The sequence below is a fragment of the Bubalus kerabau genome, chromosome 1, assembly GCF_029407905.1.
Source record: "Bubalus kerabau isolate K-KA32 ecotype Philippines breed swamp buffalo chromosome 1, PCC_UOA_SB_1v2, whole genome shotgun sequence".
Classification (NCBI taxonomy): Eukaryota; Metazoa; Chordata; class Mammalia; order Artiodactyla; family Bovidae; genus Bubalus; species Bubalus kerabau.
Genome location: NC_073624.1, coordinates 96,480,860 through 96,498,373, shown reverse-complemented (window position 1 = coordinate 96,498,373; position 17,514 = coordinate 96,480,860). Strand labels below are relative to the sequence as shown.

Genomic DNA, 17,514 nt, shown 5'->3' with positions numbered 1-17,514 from the left:
GAGTCTGGCCCCTACAGACTCAGGGAGGGAGTGCCCTACTCTTCCACATCCCCTCTTCTGACATCCTCTGCCTCAAACCTATTGCTGGATCTTCTAAGGACCTTGGGAAACTGGAGTTGAGAGTTAAGATTTGTGTATTTGCTTAGAGTAAACTTCAGCAACTCTAGAGAGAAGGTGGGATGTTACCAGGCCAGAAGGAGAAGGGGGAGAAAAAGAAACCATCAGACACTGACGTAAAACTAATTCACATCCACTGGTTTATTATTGATCACGGGGCATTTCACATCGACACTAAAATTCTTTATTGCAAGTTTTACAATAATCAAGTAAATTCAGTCCAAAAACACAATAACCACGATGGGGGGTGGGGTGGGGTGTTCTACCTATAGACTGCCTCTCTGAACTGAAAGTTCATTTTTATTTTCTTTTGGCTCCTCAAACTGAACAGCTCTGAGAGGCTCTCCAGATGCATTTAGCTTTGTCTGCTGTCTTCCCCCTTCTCCTCCCAGCTCCCCCCAACAATAATACAAAAGAACTTCATAGCTTTGTTCTCCTTAAAATGACTTCCCCCTCACTAACCTCCCCTGGTGCATTTTCAATGCAAAGGGCCTAAGGAAAGAGGGGGGAAGGAGGAGGAGGAGGAGTACTGGCTTAAAAATCTTTTTCCTTTTTTCTTTTCCTCATTTCCCCTGAAATGCACCCAAACCAGACCATCACACCTTGCAATATATAATTTTTGCAGTTTTTTTTCCCTTAAAAAATAAATAACCCCCCAAAATGGCCTTAAAAAAAACAATAACAAAAAACCAGCAGGTACCATGCTAAGACAACATCACATGCTTAAAAGGGTCCTTAACAGTGGAAAGATGAGAAGGGCAGGGGGCTTGTTTATCTGTTTTGTCTGTTTGGAACTGACAAGGGGGAAGGTGGGAGGAAGAGAGAAAAGAACCAAAATATATATATATATTAAATTCTATAAATAAGAGTCAATTTGTGTGTGAGGGGAGGATGGGGGGCCTGGGATAGGGGCAGGGTGTGAGTTATGTTTTATAACCTGGTAATGTCCTCTGCCCGTTGCTGCTCCGGCGGCGTGGCGCTCTGGGAGTGGTCTTCAGAAGTGCCCGGGGTGGCTGCGGAGAGGGTGCTGGGCGCAGCGCCGGCCGGGGGCGCTGACCTGACTTTGGTGTTGGGAAGTCGGTGGTCCTTCTTCCATTTCATGCGACGGTTTTGGAACCAGATTTTGATCTGCCTCTCAGAGAGGCACAGCGAGTGGGCGATCTCGATCCTTCTCCTTCGGGTCAGGTAGCGATTGTAATGAAACTCTTTCTCTAATTCCAGGACTTGCTGCCGGGTGTAGGCTGTCCTCGAGCGCTTGGGTTCCCCTCCGTTATAATTGGGGTTCACTGAGGGGAGGGGGGAAAGCAAATAGTGGGGTTCAAAGGCAGCAGGCTCCCCGCCCCCCACCCTCACCCCATCCTCAGCTCTGTTGAAACAGGAGGAGGGGGTGATGGAAATAAAGTCATCAAGCTAAATGGGTTATAAAGAAGTTGAAGGGAGCTGGAGACTTTGTAGTGTAATAAGAGGGGAATCCTCATTGTAACGACACTGAATTATTTATGCGCCCTTAGAAAGCGAGCATAGTTTTCACACATACATAACAGATCGTAGCACATGGCTCGGACTGCCCAGAGTAGCTAAGCCATAAAATTTATGGGGGATGTAATTACCCATTCTCGCTCGTAAATCCAGTTCAATTGTGCTAACCCAGAGTCGCTCCTGGAGAGAGAGGGGGAAGGAGAGAAAGGAGGACGGGGCCGGCGGGGGCCGAGGAGGGTGGGGAGCGCCGGGGAAGAGGGGAGGGGGAGAGCAAAAAGCAAAGTTGCCTACCCGTGCTAACGTGGATTTTTTTCATCCATGGGTAGACTATGGGTTGCTTGCTGGCGGCGCTGGAGGGATGGTCAGGGGCTGGCTGGCTGCAGGCTGGCGGGGCTGGGGACGGGGAGGCGGAGGCGCCTGAGAGAGGCGCCGGCTCGCAGAGCGGCTGTGATTTCTCGGGGTGGTGGTGGCCCGCCTGGGCTGGCCCGTGGCCTCGCGAATTGCCTGGCCCCTGGAGACTGGTGCAGCTATACTGGCGCTCAGGGTAGCTAGGGCGCGGAGGCGGTGGTGGGTACAGCTCCTGGTGGTGATGCTGGAATCCCGATTCCCTGGTCCGGCCGTAATATTCCGGACTGTGTTCAGGGATGTAGCTATTTTGCGAATATTCTTCGCATGGAGGAAATTTCGGATCGATGTAGTTAGAGTCCATCAAATACGAGCTCATGATCATTAATTTCTGGAGTGGAAAATAATTTTTCTCGCTTTGTCGTTTTTCTGCTCCATAAAGCCCTCCTACTAGCTAGCGACCCTGTAAAGTTACTTTCACCATGTGACTCCGCCGGCCAATCACACGGAGCAACCCAGTCCCCGGATAAGGAACCGAATCGCTTTATTCAAAATGTATCCAATTTTTTTTGTGTGTGGTGGTGGTGGTGGTGCTGGGGGGTGGTGGTGGTGATGATGTGGGGTTAGCTGGCAGGGGCTGGGGTGCCCCCAGTACACACCCCTCCGACTGACAACGCTCCCCTGCCAAAGGAGATGGGAAGCCCCCAGCTCCTTTCCAAAGCCTGGGCATTGGGAGGCTGTTGGGAGGCTGTGATTCAGCCCCCTCCCAGAGTCTCCCGTTGGACCTCCGGTGTACCCTTCGGGCCTCGGCTCCCGAGCTTTTCCAGAGATCCCCATTCATGGCGATCCTGTCTCAATCTGTGTAGGTCACGGGGCAGCGCCCCTCTTTCGCAGGAAGAGGAAGTTGAATGAGGACTGGAGTGGCGGTTGGATGGGGAGGGGCCCAGGCTGAGCCCAGGAGGCTGGTGAGCCTGTGGTACCCCCTCATCCAAGGAGACCAGAGTCCAGCCCTCTTCTCCATACACACTCACCCAACCCTCTGGCCAGGGGGCCGGCGAGGCAGGGTCCCAGCTGGACCAGGCAGGTAGAGGCAGCGGGATGCAAATGATTCTGACGTCATTTCTGGAGGTCTGGGGGTTGAGCCCCCGCTGAAGAGAGACAGGAAGTGGTTGGCAAAAGCATAGTTCAGAAGCCTTGCCCTCCCCAAGTGCCCACTGACCCTCCCTGCCCAGCCCAGAGCAGAGGATCTCTTCCGCTGGCAGTTGTTTCTGCTCTCCATTCTGCCTGGCCTGCCGCTTTCTGACAACTACCTCCAAGGCCGGTTCCCGAGGACTTGGGGCAAGGAGGAGAGCACTCTGCCAGGGGCCAGTCCCCTGGGATGGTGCCCAGCCAAGGCCCTGGGAGCTCTTCCTTCTCCATCCCCACAGAGGGCAGACCTAGCTAGGAGGAAGGCCTGCGTGAGTAGAGCCTGCTTCCGGCCAGGGACTGTATCCATGTAACACATGTGTTTACATGTAAACACGCATCCCCAAGGGTCAGCTCCAGGCTGCCTTCCAAAAGCTGAGGGGTGAGCTCACGAAGCTGGGGAGGCTGGGCGGGACTTGGGGGTCTCCAGTCCATTCCTGCGCCCTCCCCTCTCTCTTGCCACCCACCCACAGGAATAGCCTTGATGGGGTGGCAGGGCCATGGAGGAGGGAGGGGGCAAGAAGAGCTGCTTTCTGACACCCCCCCCCCCCAGCTAGGGGTGGCCACGTCATGCCACCAATTCTAATTAACTGATCCCATAACTCAGAGTTGGTGGGGGTGGCAGAAGGGAGAGCCCAGGGAGGGAGCTGGGTCCCCTTGTTGCACTTGATAACAATTATAGTTTAAAATCATAGCTTGCCGGGGCTCGGCTATATTTTACTTGATAACAATAAAAGTGACACATAAAGTTAACTGTTTATGTTTTATTTATTAGACTAAATCTGCCAGCGGTGGTAGGAGCGCTTGCCTCGTCGCTACAGCTTTTATAGGGCTGTAAAACGTCATAAATCAGTCTCGCGGAATCGCCCGCACTCTTTGTGTCGGCGGCGGTGCAGGGCTGGCGGCCGCTGGCTGCCTGCTCCCTCCTTTCCACGAAAAGTCGTAATGTGATTTTTTTCCCCTCTGATTTTATTATTATGATCGCCGCTGTGATTAGTCAATCTACCTTTAATTCGCCGCCCTACGCTGCCTCCTCCCAGCCCAGCCTGGTTGACACTTGAATAAGTACCTTTTAAAACGGCATAACAACTATTTGAGGGTTTAATTAGAACATCTGCAATTAAGGGAATGAGGAGGGGAAAGGGAAAAAAATAAAACCGTTGCGAGAGGGAGGCTGAAGGCAGGAGATTCCCAACCTGTCTCTCACCACCTTTGGGATGCCAGAGAGGGTTCTCACTTCCAAATTAGGGCTCACTTTGAGGCTGGAGAGCTGGGCCACAGCAGATGCCCCAAAGGACTGATTCCCTCTGCCTGGGCCCGTGACCACCTTTCTTCCTGCCATGTTCAAGCCCCCTACCGTCACCCTAGGCTCACCAAGAGCCAGTGCTTGGGAGTCCCTGGAAACCTCTTGCCCAGAGGTCAGTGCCCACTTGCTGCCACTAGATGGGTGAGAGAACCGGAATTCCCTGGAGGCTGACCACCTCTTAGAGGCGATTCTCAAATTTCCAAAGTTGGTTGAGAACTCCTGCCCACTCTTATCCGGGACCCTCTGCGTGTGAAGATTGGCTGGTTTGGTTGGAAGAGGAGCTTGAGACTGTGAGAAGGTGAAGGCTGCTGCTTAGTTGGTTTATTATTGGTGCTGGGGGGTGGGTTAATTACAAGTTGTTAGAAGTGCCAAAGGGAAACCAATGCTGACTGCTGTCCTACAGAAAAATTCTGAACCCAGCCCCAGCCCCCCACCTGGGGAGAGGCAGAACTCCAAGAGCTCAGGTAGGGTGGGGGAAAGGTTGCTGAAGGAGAAAGCCTTCCAGCCCCACCCCCATCCTCCCTTCTAGGCCTGCACCTGGATCAGGCTGCCCCACCCTATGCTGGCCAGGAATAGTCTCACCTCCACCTGGCTCCCCTCCTCCCAGCCCTCACTGTCACCTTCTACCAGCCCTGCCCCCGCCTCAACTTGCTTTTCTTCCTTCTTTTCACCCTCTTGGGCTTGCTAAGAAGTACTTTCCAAGGCACGGCCCATCTTACACCCCCACTCCCCAGGATTCTGAGCTCCTGCAGGTGGGTCGAGGGAAGGGGAGCACGAAACCCACTTTGGGCCAGTGCGTGTAGTCAGATCCAAGAGAGTTCAGATGCCCTCAACTGAATGCCAAGTCCATGTGCATTCATACTATTAATATTTATTGATGTATTAAGTGCCTCCTTATGCAGCCATAAATACATGGAGTTTTCTTTCCAGGTTTGCACAGCTAATTTGACATTCGGACCCAGAAAGTAAAATCTGGGAGATTTCCCCAAATTTGTCCACATGCATCTACATCATTTACCAAAAAAACTCTCTTTGGGCTCCTATATCTCAGTAGCAAGAAAGTCGCCTATCACATGAAGAAAACAGCAAGCCAGAGTCCGCTACACAGACACACACATACAAACATTTTCACCTGGATATTATTGCGAGCATAGAAATAAGATCCCTTCTGAGGGCTCCTGTACTTAGCGTTAGCTTAATGGGTTGGGGGGGCACTAAAGCGGCTCTTGTCCGTGATGAATCCTTGTATCTCCTTTTGTGTTTTGCCCTCCTGCCTCATCAGCCCAGGGATCTCCAACCCCTGCTCTGCCCTCTACCTCTCTCAGCCCCAATTTTATTTTTTTTTATTTTTTCTGATCACCTTTTGCCAGCCTCCAAACAATCACTCTCTGAATGCTACCCGCATCCGCCCCCCCCCCACCCCATATTCTTTCTAAATCTCGATCTGGTTTCTCTTTCGGAAACGTGTTTTAGTACAAAGCGCTTCCCTTCTGACACCGCTGAAGAAAAATATGTGTCCATTGTGTGCGAGGCCTTATTGTGCCCGCATTACCATACTGACCGTTGGATAACCCATATTCCTCCCCTCCCCAGTAACAAGCTGCCGGCTGAGAGACCTCAGCGACTCCACTGATTCTCTGCTGCATTAAAATCTCACCTCTCAGACTCCCTGGATTTTCCTAGGGAGAAAAATAGTGAGAGCCAACTCAGGATTTGGCGGGCAAAGAGAGGGAAAATAAGGTGTCATTCCTTTCCCCACTCTCAGAAGGACAGGATGTGACTGTGCGCGCGCGCGTGTGTATATGGTTTTTGTTGTTGTTTTAGAGATTAAACATTGCAACATGTCTCTTTCCTCTTCCTCAAATAAATTTGACTTTTAGATGGTATACCATCAAGTAATTCATTCCATTTTTTATTTTTTTTCTCCAAGCAACTTGCAAACCCCAAAATAAAGGAAGGCTCCCATTTTCCCCGCTGTGTGTGTATATGTATATATGTATGTGTTTTGTCCCCTTCTAATGCCAGCAGGCAGGGCTAATGTATGCAAAAGAATATGCAAATGCTTAATTGATTTTTTCTTAAATCTCTTGTCAGTAAAAGTAATGAATTGGTCTAAAATGATTTTAATAACCCAGACGTGTCACCAGAAAATACTCAACCTTTTTTTTCTCCTGGAATCGCTTATAGTCTCAAAAAAAAAAAGCAATCATGGAATGTTAATTTGCCCCCCTTTAAAATATTAAAGATGAATTTCTCCTGTTTGTTCGGAGACCATAAGCAGGGTCCTCTCGTGAATTTCCCCCTCCTTGCTTTGCCTTCCTTGGAATTCAATTTTCCTCAAATCTCATTTAAAGTGGCTTTTTAAAAAGTGGCCGCATTTTAATATTGGTTAGACAGAGTGACCTGCATTTCACCTCGGGTGTTTGACTTGTTCCAATAGGTCACTGCCATGGGGTTATTGATGGGGAAACTCCATTGAAATTTGTCTCTTCGCAAATGGCCTTTAGATCTTCCAGTGAGTTCAATAACTAGTTATAATGTGGAAGGGGAAAAATGAAGGCCCTGGGCTAACGAATTTGATGTTTCATTTTTATGCTGGAGAAATTGTTAGTTAGAGGTTGGGTTCCCCATCCTCTTCTTTGCTCATCCTGGCCTCACTGACCCCTGCTCCCCACTCTCGTCCAAGGCTGCAGGATTATATCCTCTTTAAAACTAGGGTGGGGGTGTCCCTTTCTCCCCTTGATGAAAGCTTTAATTCTTATTTTTGTTGTTGTTATTGAAAAATTCTGACAGTGCTGCAAGAAGCTTGCGCTGCTGAGTATTTCTAACTTGAACTTTCCTGTTAGAGGGGGGTGAAAGGACTTTTACTTTTAAAGCACTCTAAATGTGGTTTTGAAAGATTTAGGAATTAGGCTGGCTTAGGGTAGCTTCCAGAGAGCTGACCTGGTGCTCCCAGAATTAAGAAGCCGATAGGAAGGTGGGATTCCTTTTGGGGTTGATGAGGGCATCTCAAAATACTCTAATCTGTTCTTGGCCTCTGAGCTTCCAGGGACTCATGGGTTGAGGCACCCTGGACCAGGGAAGGCAGAGACAAGGATAGAGGGAGAATTCCATGGAGCAGGCAAGAGAATCCTGGGTCTCCTCCAGAGTCAGAAACAGAATTCATTAGTGGGGACTTGGCCCAGGAACTGCTTGCTGAACTTCATAAGAAGGGTGCCTGGCAAAAGCCCAGTGCCCCCAAATGATGCGTTTTACTGGAGAGAGCAGAGGGGAAATTATTGGGGTGGGTGATGAAGATTTTACAAGGTGTCCCCTTTTTTCCTGGAGTTCTTAAGGAGTGGGGGAGGAAAGGGCAGGGAAAGGGAGGAAAGGTCTTCATTTTATTCTCCCCAATTACAGCTAGGTCGGAGAGCCAGTGACTTCTCCAGAGAAGCCTCTGTGAGAAAGGGCTGTGGAGAGCTCTTCTTTCAGGCTGACCCAGCCATACCCAATCATTACCATCATTAACCTCAATAATAACAAGAACATCATTTCTTCACAAACAGAGCTCCCTGTGTGCCTTCTTTCCTTCCTCCAGAAACTGTTCCCTTTCCTTCTCTGGGGTCCCTGGGGCCCCTAAGGGATCCAGTTAGCTCAGGCCCAAGTTTCCCCTTGATAAGCCTACCCACATCCCTTCCAAGCCTCCCTCCTTAGATAAGAGTCATTGCAAAGGCAAGCCTGGATTCCCAGGCGGGGGGAATCCAGACCAAGGGGAACATGTAAGTGCCTGAAACTAGGGTACCACCTTCCTCTATCCCCTTAAACCCGGAGGCCATGTCTTGGTGCCACCTGCACTCTCAGACAAACCTGCCTGGACAGATTCGGGCACTCCTGGGATCTGGGGAGCCGTCTTTCACTGCGTGCCGCAACCCCATAAAAAATGAGGGAGCCCGGAAAGGCCCATCGGTCGGTTTCAGGATCCGGCCTGGAGGAGGACACACAGCCTGCTCTCCCCAGACGAGCAGGAATCAATAGCGATCTGTGATAAACCTTCCCGCAGCCCCTCGCGCTCCGGGCCGTGGCGGGCGAGCCCCATCCCCGGGCCACTCACCCGCCTCGGCCCATACCTTGGCCGCCTCCTCGGAACCCGGGACCCCCAACCTCTGGCCTCGCCCTCTCCCCGTTTTAATTACGTGATTGATTTTCGCTTTGGCCGCGCCGGGACGCCTCTACCTTCAGACTGTTTAAATTTTTCGGCTCCCTTTTTGCATTTCCGAGTCCTCTTGAAGGGCCGTCATTTAGAGACTGGCCCTCGGGCTGCTGGGTCGGGGCTGGGCTGCGGCCTCGCTCTACACTCCAACGAAATGGTCTTCCGGGGCTGGGCGGCGCAGCCCGCTGTGCAGCCGGGCCACCGCGCGGGGCTCCCACACTGCGCTCCTGCCCATCCGCTCTGCTGAATTATTTTGTGCTCCATTATTCTCTGATAGAAAAATATTCCGGGTTGGAGTGAGCACTCCACGCCTGGGCTCGGAGCCGGGCCGCTCAGCTTTTTTGTCTCTTCACCGACATGAAGTATGTGTGTCTGGGAAGGTCAGGATGGAGACCCGAGGAAGCGCGATGCCCAGGCTGCAGGCTCGGCGGGGAACTCCAGCCGCTCCCCCCAAAGACCTGGCCCCGCTGGCGGCCCAGAAGCGCCGGAGAAGCGGATTCGGCTGCAACTTTCCGCCACTCGGCCCGCGTGGAACCGCAGGGCCGGCGACCCCCAGCCCGCAGTGGGCTGTTGGGTCTGATTTTCTCCCCACCCCCAGACAGAGGCCCCAGCACTCCGGCAGCCCCAGCGGGCACCCGAGCGGCCTCTGGGAGGAGGCACCCGGGTCGGCAACACGCGGGTCATCCCTACACCGGAGTGACCGAAGGTGAGGCGAAGAAAGGGAAAAAGGGGAGGCATTTTCACGGATGGGAAGACTAGATTTGGGGTGGGGAGAGGACGGGGAAGACGCGAAAACTTAAAAAGGAGCCCCTTCTCCCACCGTGGCTGACTTTCCCTGTCTCTCCTCCTCCGAACAAAAAAAGAAAAGAAACCCTCCTTTTTCCTCCCTAAACTGCTGGTCTCCTGCTTAATCTCTCATCTATTTACAAGTAATAAACACTTCTCTGATTATTCTCCCATGTCCTGTTCATTCTTTGATCTTTTCCAACGAGGCAAACTATGAGTTACTATTAGCCCTATTTTATGATTCTGTTTTTCCCTCAGGCAGAGGAGGGAGTTGGGAATGTCTTTCTCACTGGGGAAGAAGTTCAGGGAAACTTGAGTTGATCATAACCTTCTCCCCTGTCCCCCACAACCTGCAACATCCCAATCCTTGCTCCCCCAGCCCCCCTTCCCCCGCGGCAATGTTGCCGGGTAAATAAGAGTCCGCCTGCCTGGCTATTAGGATTCTGGAGACGTTGGCATCTGTAGCAATCATTAGTCAAAGCCGCGGAAGCCGAAGGAGCCGAGGAGTTGGACAGAAAAAATCTTGGAAATGATATACAGGAGCCGCGGAGGCATCAATCCCCGGCCGATAAGAGCTCGGCTGCCGGGAGTGAGGCAGCCGCTTAATTGGGCCCTGGGCACCAAGAACAATTGGGGAGGAGGCATTTATGGGTAGGGCAGTGACCCTCGCACTATTTGGGCACCCTCCAAAAATAGGGGGAGACTTGAACATCTTTCCCCAAATTTCAAAGGCCCAGTTGTGTTGGGGAGACTCATGCTTCCCTCCCTCAACCTCTCCACCCTGGGAGCCAAGAGTAGCATAGTCCTAGGACTCTTCCCTCTTCTCTCCCTTCTTAGCAGCTGTTCTGGGAGGTCCTGCAGGTTGGGGAGACTGGGCTGGGATTTCAAGTCACAGGGAAAGCCTGGAGAGGGCTGTGGTCCCTAGAGCAGGTTTTTAGGAGGCAACTAACTCCTTTGGACTCTCTTTAGTGGGAACCTTGAAGACAGCAACAGAATCACTCTCTTTAATAAGCAAAACAGCCAGAAAGATATTTGTTCCCTATCCCCAATAAAGACACTCACCTGACGTCTTTATTGACACAGAGATAGACAGAGAGATGAATTAAGTTTATATCCTTCTGGAGGGAGATCTATGCCCCTACATATAGATACATGTATTATGGAACCATCTCTAAACATACTTTCAAATATTTAAGTTTGCAGCAAAACTGCAAAGACTATAAAGATCTCCAAATATGTAGCTTCAATATGTAGCTATTTTATGAGTTGGGGCTTTTGCATAAATCTAGATAAATTTTTCAAAATAGAGATTGAGCAACACACTCAGAGTCTTTTTCCAACCAAGGGGAAAGAAAAAGCTCACCAAATATTCATCCAGATATTTAGGGAGTGCTGTACCAATACATCCCAGCCTATACATCCAGCACTATAGAGAGATTGGTAATGTGCACACAGAAATCTGACAGAGGACTGTTATGTTCACTGTGGATCTATAAATCTAAAGATCTATAAATCTGCATTTAAATATGGAGTAGAGAGAGATGGAAAACATACATCCTATTATACACGGAGCGATCTATAAATATATTTTCCCGTATACAGCTATGGAAGTGCTCAGCTTTCTATAAAGGCAGTGTATTTGCATCAAGCCTTAGGAATGAGGGAGATTCTCTGATGGTTGTGGGTTTGGGATGCCCCAACCCAGACTTCTCTGGGAAATGAAGGAGAGTAAACTGGAGCCTGTGCAAGTAAGTGCTAAGAGGGCCCAGGAATTCATATAATCTATGGCGTCATTTCCAGCATATGGGGCATTTCTCTGGCTATGGATAGGAGCCCTGATGTCTGGGCCTGAAAGCATCCTAACTTGTAGCCTGAACTGAGACAGAGATAGAAGCCTCTTTACTTCTTTTCCCTTTAGCTCCCTAGCCCAAAGCTGGCAGAGGGACCCTTGAGAAGCAGGGGTGTCTTTAGGAGGGAAAGGGTCATTAACATTACAAAATGGAGCCATTTAGGTAAAATGCTTTTTTTTTTTTTTTTTTTTTTTTGCTACAGTTCAGTTAGTAAGGAGGCTGTGGGCTTTCACTCACACCCCAGCATGCATCTTAATTACATAAATCCCAGTCACTGACTGCAGAGAATTTCCTCCATTCATATAATGCTAGATGATGCCTCAGTCCCATCCCCTCTCTTCATGAGCTCTCTCTTACACACCCAAAGTCCCACCTTGTCAAGAAGGGGTTTGGGGCTCAGGAAATGCATCACAGGGAGACGGCAGCCCCACAAGAGAGTAGTGCCCCCAGGAGTCATTGTATCTACCACCAGACTCAGAAGCTGATTACCTTCCATGTTACTTGTTTTTTAACTGAGGGGTTGGGGGAACCAAAGTCTGCATGAGCAAAAGAAAATGAAAGATGGTATGATTTTTAAATCTGGAATTTTAAGGAGAACTATGGCCATACCACCCAGAACATGCCGAATTTAGAGGGGTCAAATCACCAGTGAGCCCTTTTCATATTGGAGGCAGAGGATCTGGGGCCCCTGGACTTGCTTTGATTTTTCTGCTTTGGTTTACTGGGGAAAGAGAAGTAAGAAGGGCCCCAGGTGGGCTTGGGGAAGTGCAATCCAATCTAGTTGGCCAGTTTGGAGGAGAGTGATTTACAAAGCAAAAGCTCAAATGCTACTTCCTGAGAAGTCACCAGATCAAAACAACCTCCTCTAGGTTTTATGACCCACCACTACTCCCAACAGGAAAAGCACCCTCAATAAAGCCTCAGCCCACATCCCCATCCTCCACCCAGAGGAGGGGGAGAGACACAATCCAAAATGAGGGACCTGACCCTTACTCTCTTCATTCACACACACACACACACATGCTGGGTTTTCCAGCCAGAAAATTAACTTTTTAAAGAAGCATTTTATAGACAAGAATTTTCTCTACTATCTGAGCAAAGAAGCAGCCCTGAGATATTTGGAGTTTGAGCCTGAAGAGTGGATTTGATCAGATAAGGATCTGGCCTCATGGTCCCACACTGCCTTCCAACCCTCCTACAACTCAACAGGCCAACAGGACACTAAAGATCACCGAGAGCCTGGCTGCCACCCTCTGTGGGGGCTGCTCCAGGGGTTTGGTTTTCCAGGGAAGCAGAAAGGAAGAAACTCAACAGTTGCTTGGGGCTTGAGGGCATGAGTGTGGAGGGGGAGGACAAATGGTCTTCAGGCTGGGCTGATGGGAAGAATAGAGCAGGACAAGGACTGGGAAGTTAGTTTAAGGCTGGTTTACTGTGTCCCGCCTGGGCTTCTGACCTCTTTAATACCATACTTGGCCACATACATATACTTTTGTGTGTGATGTTCTGGGCTGGGGGCTGGGAGAAGTGGGAATCTTTCAAGGGCAGAACCTAGCCTCCTCTAACTCTGTCAGAGCTGTGACACATGCAGAACTAAAGAGATCCCAGGGAATTAAGCCCACACATTCCACCATCCCATCCCCCAATATGGGGCTGCACATCATGGCAGAGCTTTCTCTGTGTTTGAGTCAGCTGTAGAGAAGTGGCCTCCTTCCTGTACTTGCTCCTCAGCATACCCAGAGCCTTCTGGTCAACCTTTCATTGTAGCTTCTAAGGCCTGGTCATCAGAAGCTGAACAAGGTTCTAGACAGCCCAACTTTCCCAAGTCCTAAATTTCATTTCCCTCCCACTCCCCACACAGTGGATCTTCCTAGCAGTGGAAGAAGAAAATGGATCCCAGAGTTCTTCTGTAGGACTCAAGGACAAAGAGATCTCTATTACTTCAGCTCCTCAGTCCAGACTCCTTGGGCTCCTGGGGCCCTATCAAAGCAGTGAAGGGAAGTACTAGAACAGGTACACCATTGAGGTTTACAAAGACCTAGTAAAAAGGATGAGATATTCCTGGCTCTCTAACAGCTAGCCTCTTCTTTAAATTGAATCTCAGAAAGCCAAAGAGCCCTAGCTTGGGGGGTCTTGAATCCAGATTCTCTCCCTTCTCCACAGCTAAGGGCTCCAGGGTCTACAATCCCACTGAGGAGGAGGCTCAGAACAGTGCTTGTCTCTTCAGGAAAAGAAAGCACAGAACTGAAGCCCTGGACAATGATGTTTCCGCTGAGAAACTCAACCCAAAGTAATTACACAAAGAGAGGGAGAGGCAAAGAGACAGATAAAGTTGACCTGGATATTAGGAGGGGCTGAGGCAATAAAAGCTCTCTTCCAGTGCCTGCTTAGAAGGAGCCAGCCACACCTCTCCCCTCTTCTTGCCTTAGTTTCATGGAATCTGGAAACTCCAGCATGAGATATCCACACTAGAGGTGAGGATTGGTCTTAGACAAGATTACCATACCATCTACCAGGGAAAAATAAGTTTGTGTGCTCTAATTCTAGTTCATGAAAGAAGTCAGTAGAATGGTGGGATTGAAGGTAACTTGGGAAGTGAGGGCCCAGTGGTTTCTGAGAAGAGCTGCCCTCCCTCTGGCTTTTCATTCTAATCCTTCCCACCTGGCCTGTGGCATTGTCCCCAAATCAGCCCCACCTAGAAAGCAAACTACCACCACGGAGATGCTGACAAAGCCCAGCTCAAACTGGGCTATCCCTTGACACCCCCAGAGGAGGGCTTGGATGTCTGGGGACACCACCCATCAGAACTCCTGCTGCTCAGTCAGCTCAAAGAGGGCCGGAGATCAGCAGGGAGAAGGGGAGGTTGCTGGGGGGGCGGGGGGGCTGGGGGGGGTGGCTGGGGTGGGGTGGAACTCAATCAGAAAATTAACCCTGCAACAAAGCCCTGGAGACTGAGGGATGGGGGATGAAATGCCTGGGTCTGGACCTGAAAAGCAAGTCAGTTGGCTCAGGGCCCAGTCCAAGTGTTCAGGAGACACACGCACTCCTGCCATACACGCACACTGTCTGCACCATCAGCTGTTTTGCTCAGAAATAGTTTATCACCCATTGCTTATTCTGACCTGACCCATGTAAATATAAACACTAAAACCCACATCTTCAGTGGCTGTGTCCTTTGATAGCCATTGGCCAGGATAAAGCAGCAGCAGTGGCATATCTTGTTAAAAGAATGGAAAGGAAGGGGACTTAAATCCATCAACTGTTTCATATGAGAGCAGTGAGGCAAGGGTCCTGGTTTTCTGTGCTGATTCCCTTTTCCAGACTTGAAGTTACTCAACAAACTAAAGGTACCAAACACAACTTTCAAAAAGTCTCCACTTTTGCTGCCTTCCCCAACCATGCCAGAGGCGCTTTGATAAAGCTAGTGACTTCTGGAGCATTTCCAGGAAGAAAATTGAAAGAGATCGCTTCTAGTCACTCCACCTGTGCTCAAGAGGATCGGAAGAGAATAAAAACGAAAAGGTGTGCAAAGTAAGTATATAGGGAATAATCACAGAATTTGAATTCAGGGCTGGAGTTTGCATCCACACCCACTGTACAGCCTAATTGAAAGGGCATATCTGTAAAGTGCAGGGAATTGGGTAAGATCACACAGGAGAACATGGAGTAATGCAGAGGATGCCCATACAACTTCCAGTCCCAGTACAATTGAGATTGACCTCGAAATACAACTTTGATAGAACTAGAGGACAAAAGCCGCAGACTCCTGAGAGCTGGGTAAGGGACAGAGGGAAGGGGCTAGAATATTCTCAGCATCACTTATTCCCTTCACATCATAGAGAGGGAGGACCCAGAAACTAAAGAGGGTGGTGGGGAGGGAGGAGGAAGAAGAAAGCAGGGAAGGGTGAGACCTTTTTGGCTGATTGGTTAGTGGAGGCCATGTGACCCTGCTTAGCACATTTCTGATTGGTTGCTTGACCTCTTCTAGGGTTAAAGACCTAGAAACAAAATTAAAAGCTTTCCAGGTTAGTTGGGGCACCTGATGGACTGCCCATCCCCCTACTCTAGAGAAACCTAATTCCAGTGTGGGGGAGGGGTGGGAGAACCAAAAATTTCAAGACCTGTTGTACTACTACTACTTCCCTTTATATTAGTCCTACAAAACAAAAGAAGAAAAAAAAACCGCTCTGGCAAATTATTTGAGAGGAAGGAGGGTCTATTAAGGGGTGATATTTACATGGAACTTTTGAGCCTAAGAAACAGGAAAAGAAGACGAGGAAGTTATAGAAACCCTCCAAGAAATGCTATGTAAGTCTGTAAAACAGAAACACGCTCACCCTGCTACACAGAGCTGAGAGAACTAGGCCTGCGATCTCGCCAGGAGTGGGGGAAGGTGGTGAGTCTTGCCTGGGTGTGGAACTTTGGCCCTGCTTAAATTCTTTATTGAAGACCATTAGATTTGCTCCCTGAAGTACTAGGGAGGCCAGAGGGAGGGGAAGAGTCAAGTTATAGACCAAGGGAAACTCCCATCTCCCTGCTGCTTGAATGGAAAGTTTCCAGAAACTCTCCAAATTGGACTAGTGGGGAGGAGGAGAAGGGAGGAGGGCCCATAAAGAACAGGAAAGTTAATTCTCCTCTGGGCCACTGGAAGGAGTCCGTTGGGATCCTGCCACTTTCCCGGAACATAAAGGTGTGGGAGGCTGGTGGGGCAGGTGGGTTGTGAGGGACTGAGGACCCAGAGGGGAGGCTTCTGGACTTTTCCACCAGGGTGCCTGTGCTCCTCACACAGGCAACAGTCCCCTGAGGGATGCGGCTCCAGCTCTGACGCCCAGTGCCCAGTGTCTTTGGGTCTCTGTCCCCCCTCACCCTGCCAGAGTCTGCCTGGACTCCCTGCCTCTGCTTGATTGCCTGCTTCTGCCTCAGTCTCTTGGGCGGCAGGGGCTCAGTAGCAGTGTCCTCTTCCAGTCACCCAACCGCACCTCTCCACACCGCAGGCACCCAGAGCTGCTAGCCCCCAGGGCAGTCAGTCCCTCCAGGCGGCTCACTCCCTCTCCCCATCCGCTCCCCTTCCCTTTCCCAGGACTTAAGAGGCTACACCCTCGAAGGGCCCGCCTTTTGGCCCGGCTTCGGAATCCCTGGCCCCTTCAGAGTACCTGAGTTCCTAGGTTGTCAGGTAGGGTACACACTTGAAGGTGTGGAGGACACGTGCCTCCATGTCCCACGACACCTCTAGGAAGGAACGTTCCTAGAAACTTGAAGGGAGCCCAAGCCTGAGACTGGCCCCAGGGTGCAAACCCATATTGGGTCCTGAATGCTCCTTCCCCCAGAGGCCACTCTCTCCTCAGAGCTGAGGGACTTCCCTGGCCAGGCTTAATAAAGATGTTACCTCCACTCCCACACCCATTTATACTCCACTCACAGCAGGAGCCTCCTGGCCTCCCGGGCCTAGTTTTACCTCAGGCCAGTGCTGGGGACACCAGGAAAGATCTCAACAGCTAGAGGGAGAGGAAGGCATGAAACCATACTAGCCCCAGACCGGCTAAGACCCCCAGACTGCGGAGACTGGGACAGCTGCCGATTTAGGTCTGGTGGTGAAGAAAGAAAGAATGTTTGGGGACCTCCTGGGCTCCATCCTCTATCTTTAAAATGCTTCTGCCGTTTCAGGTCGCAGGCTCAGTAGTCTCAAACTCTCCTTCCCTGGCCCCCTCCCCAGCTGCCCGCCCTGCCTGGACTCTGGGCCACTGGCCAAGGCTGAACTGGCCCCTCCCCAGGACAAAGGCCCCAGAGGCCCTTTGCGCTTGCGCCTAGAGTTTACACAGTCCTACAAACACCAAACATCCCTGTGTCTGCCGCTGTCTTTCTTCCCAATTGAGAAGGGAAAGGGGGTCAGGGAGACCTAGTGAAGCTCTAAAGAATCCAAGTCTCTCTTTACCCCAGTTAACTTGCATTTGGAGGAACTAAGGGGCTGGGAGTGGGGAGGGCTGGTCTGAGGAGACAAACTCCCCCATCCTTCTACCTCCCAGCGGCTTCTCTTTCTCTCCCACCATGGCCTGGGGAGGCCTTCTTCCCCTCCCCTTAATGAGTGGGAACTGCCTCCTATCTGGAGCGGGGTTGGGGGGACATTAAGTAAATGGGAGAAAGGGTCAGAGAGAGAGAAAATTAACTTACAGCGTTCGCCTGGGATTCATTTGCGAAGATGTAACCTCTCTCACCATCATCCCCAGCGCCGTAATCCCCTCTAACTGCCAGGCCCTCTGTCC

The 17,514-nt window shown here is 50.6% G+C and overlaps 1 protein-coding gene across 1 annotated transcript; it reads right to left on the bottom strand.

Annotated features, from left to right (window-relative positions):
• Positions 1-243: 243 nt before the first annotated feature.
• Positions 244-17,514, bottom strand: HOXC4 (homeobox C4). Its single transcript, XM_055584682.1, has 3 exons — positions 17,423-17,514; positions 1,888-3,089; positions 244-1,403 (listed from the first exon to the last, which is right to left on the bottom strand). Exons 2-3 carry the CDS (start codon positions 2,324-2,326, stop codon positions 1,048-1,050), a joined length of 795 nt encoding a protein of 264 aa, XP_055440657.1. The 5' UTR covers positions 2,327-3,089; positions 17,423-17,514; the 3' UTR covers positions 244-1,047.